At 36.5% G+C, this 5,140-nt stretch overlaps 1 protein-coding gene across 1 annotated transcript in view; it reads left to right on the top strand.

Moving 5' to 3' along the window:
* LOC108358255 (putative neural-cadherin 2) overlaps positions 1-5,140 on the top strand; it is a 358,474-nt gene that overhangs the window by 217,669 nt on the left and 135,665 nt on the right. Inside the window, exon 7 of the mRNA XM_017609477.1 lies at positions 3,626-4,528. Coding sequence (XP_017464966.1) covers positions 3,626-4,528 — 903 coding nt within the window. The remainder of the gene's footprint in view (positions 1-3,625; positions 4,529-5,140) is intronic.

Genomic DNA, 5,140 nt, shown 5'->3' with positions numbered 1-5,140 from the left:
TTCGAACACATTAGATTTAAATATGACGAGGTGACTTGCTACACCATAAAACAGTACAACAAAAACTATAAAAAATTAGCTAAACAAGAACAAAGACTGAAATTTCTACTAAAATGCAAGAATTTTGGAATAACACCACCACATTTAGCTGGTAAACAAAGGAGAATAAAACATGGGTTCGAATTGGACATTACGAAAAAAGAGTTGGAAAAAATTGAAGAACAGTTTATACTGAAAATCTTAAATTTGGAAATAAAAGAAGCCAACATCCAAATAAAATTAGTCCGAAAAAATATAGAACACATTAAAACAGATCTACATAAGAAGCTTGAGGAGTCCGATTTTATGCGAGTAACAGAAAAACAGAACCATTTTTCAACAAATATAGCACGTCACACCGAAAACAGTCTCAATGAAAAATTACAAAGACAACTAAGAAAGAATTTTAAAACATACGGGTTTGTAATCAACGAAGATCGGTTTATAAACAAAACCAACATCACAATTCCAAGAGAATCTCGATGGCTTCTTTCCCTAGATTAAAAGTTTGCTCTGCCTATGACACGGAAAAATTTCTCGCCGGTTCATCTGATTGGAGAATTAGAGCAGGGAATTCAGACATTAGAGGAAGACAGGGAAAAAGATACTGCAAGATGTAATATAGCCACCAGCATTAACGCATTCAAAAATCAATTCAAAAACAATAAAAAAGAAAAATTCATACTGAGAATATTTGAAGACACAAAACGGTTTATAAAACAACATAAGGACTCTATAGTAATTACAAATGCGGATAAGGGAAATAAAACGGTGATGATGGACAAAACAGAATACAAAGAGAAAATGAAAGATCTATTGAGCGACAGATATACGTACAAAACGATACGAATGGACCCAACACAAAAACTGCTGAGAAAAAACAACGCGATAGTAAATGACATATACAAACAGAAAAACATTGACAATTATCAAAAGCACAAATTGACATGCAATGCAGCTACAGCACCTAGACTATATGGACTTCCGAAAATACACAAGGAAAATACACCCCTTAGACCTATTTCTGCTTCAACCAATGTGCCCTGTTACCACCTTTCAAAGTTCATTGGAAAAACTCTTAAAAAATTTTTCTCAGACCAATACAATATACACAACTCGTTCCAGCTAAAAGAAAATCTAAGAACCATGACGCTTGAAGAAGACGAGGTTCTCATTTCATTTGATGTGGTATCATTATTCACCAACATACCGGTGCAAATGGCAATCCGAACGATAATGCAACAATGGACTCTATTAGAAAGATATACCACTCTCACAAGAAAGCAGTTCTTAACGATGTTAGAATTCTGTCTGTCCGACAACAACTATTTTCTATATGACGGAGTATATTACCAACAAATACATATTACCATACCAACACTGCACAGAAATATTCAAAACAAGAACATAACATATGCACATAAGCCACATAGCACGCTAAACAAAAGACAAAATAAACAAACAACAACAACATAATGTGGTCTATCAAATTCAATGCAAAGGTAAAGTCAACGAAAACTGTAACAAAGTATACATAGGCAGGACTAAACGAGCGCTTGGAGTCAGAATTAGTGAACACCAAGCAGACGCGAAAAATAGGAAGACAACAACAGCACTTGCACAGCACTTGACGAATAGCGAACACATGGCAGATTTTGAGAAAACCATAATTTTGGACGTGGAAAGACGAGAAAAAACAAGATTAACTTTGGAGAGTCTGCGAATACAGAAGAGGATAAGGGACGCGATGAACTTTAAAGAGGACGTTGACAATATAAACTGTGCGTACCGGACGGCAATACAAAGTAACAACTCAGATGGGCGAAGACAGTGACGTCAAAAAAAGAAAAGTGTTTAGTTAAATGTTTTGCGTTTATTGTAATGTAAATAGTTACACTAATTTAATATGTAAGTGCTATTGTGATAAAAAAGATATGTATATGTATATGTATATATAATTTCCAGTCATATGTAACTATGTCTAATTGTTGTGTGTATTATGTTTTGTTTTTTTTGCAATAAATCAGACTCCCTGATGAAGGCGTGAAGTACGCCGAAACGCGTAGGAGAAAGAGGAAACGCAGTTTGCCTTTTTAATATACCGGCCGGAAAGCTCTACCAATGACCCAATAGGAAATTTTAACACTGGCCTCAAAAAACAATCAATAAAAATTATTGTTGGTTGTCCACAACAGTTTTTCGTTTAAAAACGGCCTCGAGCTCAATAAAATTGTTGAATATAATAGTTATAAGGCCATAAAATAACAAAAAACAGATAACTTAAGGACGAGCACACCTAAGGGTTAAACATTCTAAAAATAGAATTATTAACAAAAACCAACAAAACCAACAACCACATGATCAAGTGCGAACTGCGTTGGCTTAACAAATGAAAAAATGGGAAAAAGCAACAATAATTCACAGGACGAACTTAGCACAGTGCGTATGCAACAGGCTGAGTCAGTGGGATCGTCGGTTCGAATCCTACTGAAAGAAGACTGATGAGGAAATGTGGTAATTTCCTAAATAGCTATCACTTCTACCATTTTTTTCAAAAAATAAAAACTATTGTTGCTTGTCCACAATAGTATTTCATTTAAAAACGCCCTCGAGCTCAATAAAATTGTTGAATATAACTATTCAAAAAGGATAATTTTCCTCAAAAATTCATAGTCAGAGAATAACAATTTAAAAAAATTTTTCAAATTTATTTTAGGGATACTGTCATCCAGATCCCACATAAAGTTCCAGCAAATGTTGCTCTATGCAATTCCCGATCTGCGGTCGTCGCATTTTCAAACCTCCGAGTGTACTTCTGCCATGAAATCGCTTCTCATAAAAACCATTTTCCGATCGGAGGCGGCCTAGAACTTTAGGTGCCTTCATTTGCGTGACAAGATCAACACGCACATTATGAATAACATGATGCCAAACTCGTTTTTTACATGCATACAAAAAACTAGCGAAACGGCAGATACCTCGATGCGGGTACTTAAGCGAACATAATTACTGATGTAGTTACATCTTCTTGTTAACTTGATTAACAACACTTAATGCAGTATATATAGTTTAAAACCAAAATCGTAGCATTATTTAAACACATGAACAAGTAAAGAAAAACTTTATTAAACAAATTTTTAGTGCAATGGTATATCATTTTTACAAGAATTAAATTGTTTAAAAAGTCAAAGTTATTGTTTGCTACTTATGTACATTTATTAATTTTTAAGGTTTTTCAATCAATTAAAATGCCATATAAGCCTAAACTTAAGATTTTGCAGAACACGTAAAAAAATATTCATCATAATTTCAAACTTTTTTCTGAGAAGTGTTTTTTGAGTACACAGTTTTATAGCCCATTCATACTTAAGCGGGTGTCACTGTATATCTTTTTTAAGATTTCATATAAATACAATCTCTCAATGGAATCTTGTTCTTTATACAAAAGATGATACATGGCGTAGATAAGTGCGTCACAATTTTTGACCAAAAACACGTTTTTGCCGAAAAATTTAACAACTCGTGAGATTTACTTTAGACTTTATATATATTTATTATACACAAATATTTAATTTAATGTTTTCAGGAACTGGCACTGCATCCATAAGAGTTAAAGACCTTAACGATATGCCACCACAATTCACAAAGGACGAATGGTTCACTGAGGTGGACGAAACGAACAATACGGCCATACCCGAGTTGCCGATACTCACAGTGACCGTGCAAGATGAGGACGAAACCAATTCCTTTCAGTACAAAGTGGTGCCGAATAGTGGTTTTGGTGCTGAGAAATTCGCCATGGTCCGCAATAGTGACGGCACGGGTTCCTTGAAAATCACACAGCCTCTGGACTACGAGGATCCACTTCAAAGTAGTGGCTTTCGTTTTCGCATACAAGTTAACGATATGGGTGATGACAACGACAGCGACAAGTATCACGTTGCCTATTCGTGGGTGGTGGTCAAGCTACATGACATCAACGACAACGAACCGCATTTTGAACGTGAACACATTGAAGTGGCGATCTACGAAGATGCTAAACTGGGTACAATTCTCGAGCAATTTCGGGCAACAGATACCGACCAGGCGGGGCATAGTAAAATTACGTACCGCATTGTACGTGCCACAAATAAGAAACGCCAATTTGCTATCAGCCCGAAAGGTGCGGTGAGTGTGCAACGCTCATTGGATCGCGAAGAAACAGATCGGCATTTCGTGCGAATACATGCTGTGGATGATGGTATCACGCCGCGCACAGCGACTGCCACATTGACGGTGATTGTAAAAGACGTAAATGACAACGCTCCGGTATTCGCGAAGGACTTCCGACCGGTGTTGCCGGAGAATGTGTCGCCGCGCAAAATTGTAGAGATAGCAGCGAGAGATGCTGACGATAGAGCGCGCGGCAACGGTGGACCATTTACTTTTCGTCTGGACCCCCTAGCCAGTGATGTGATACGTTCCAGCTTCAAGGTGGAGCAAGACAGACGTGAGTATTGGCAGAAATTTTGATTTTCAGACGACTAACCTTTTTCAAGGCATATAAAGGCTTTTAACCACTTTGAAACTATGAATTGTTACGTTTAAATTTTGACTTGCTTTATAGAAATCTACTGTAGCTTCATTTTTAAGAAGGCAAACCGAAATCGTATCATTATTTCTTAATAAAATTAAAATCATACAAGACTTTTGTAATAACTCCTTACTCATAGAAGACGCCCTGCCTAAGAATACTTGAGCTTTATTCTAGAACTAGCCAATGCCCACTTACTTCGCGGCGCCTAATAAGAGCTGTTGCGTTGGCCAATGCAAAAGAGCGTTTAAAAACAAAATTAGTCTGTAAAGTCAAAATTTTTTATTTAAGTTGAAACCACTAAGGCGCAGTATCCTCATACATAGGCCAATAATAGCCATGCTGTGATACCAAAGAAGAAGTGCCTTTTCTGTTATAGGAGGGCCGAGAATCCTCGCTGTCCCACAGGATGAAAAGTTTTCCGGTACATTGCTAAATGAGTCGTGTGATCTCTTAAGTATCTTTCAAATGAAGCAATTGATATACCTACGGTGATCTTTCCTTGTTAATTCACCACTTTTACAATTC

Source organism: Rhagoletis zephyria, unplaced genomic scaffold (genome assembly GCF_001687245.7).
Source record: "Rhagoletis zephyria isolate East Lansing unplaced genomic scaffold, Rhagoletis_zephyria_1.1 Rzeph_scaffold_00227, whole genome shotgun sequence".
Classification (NCBI taxonomy): domain Eukaryota; kingdom Metazoa; phylum Arthropoda; class Insecta; order Diptera; family Tephritidae; genus Rhagoletis; species Rhagoletis zephyria.
The sequence above is the reverse complement of the archived record's forward strand: the minus strand, read 5'-3'. Positions and strand labels throughout refer to the sequence as shown.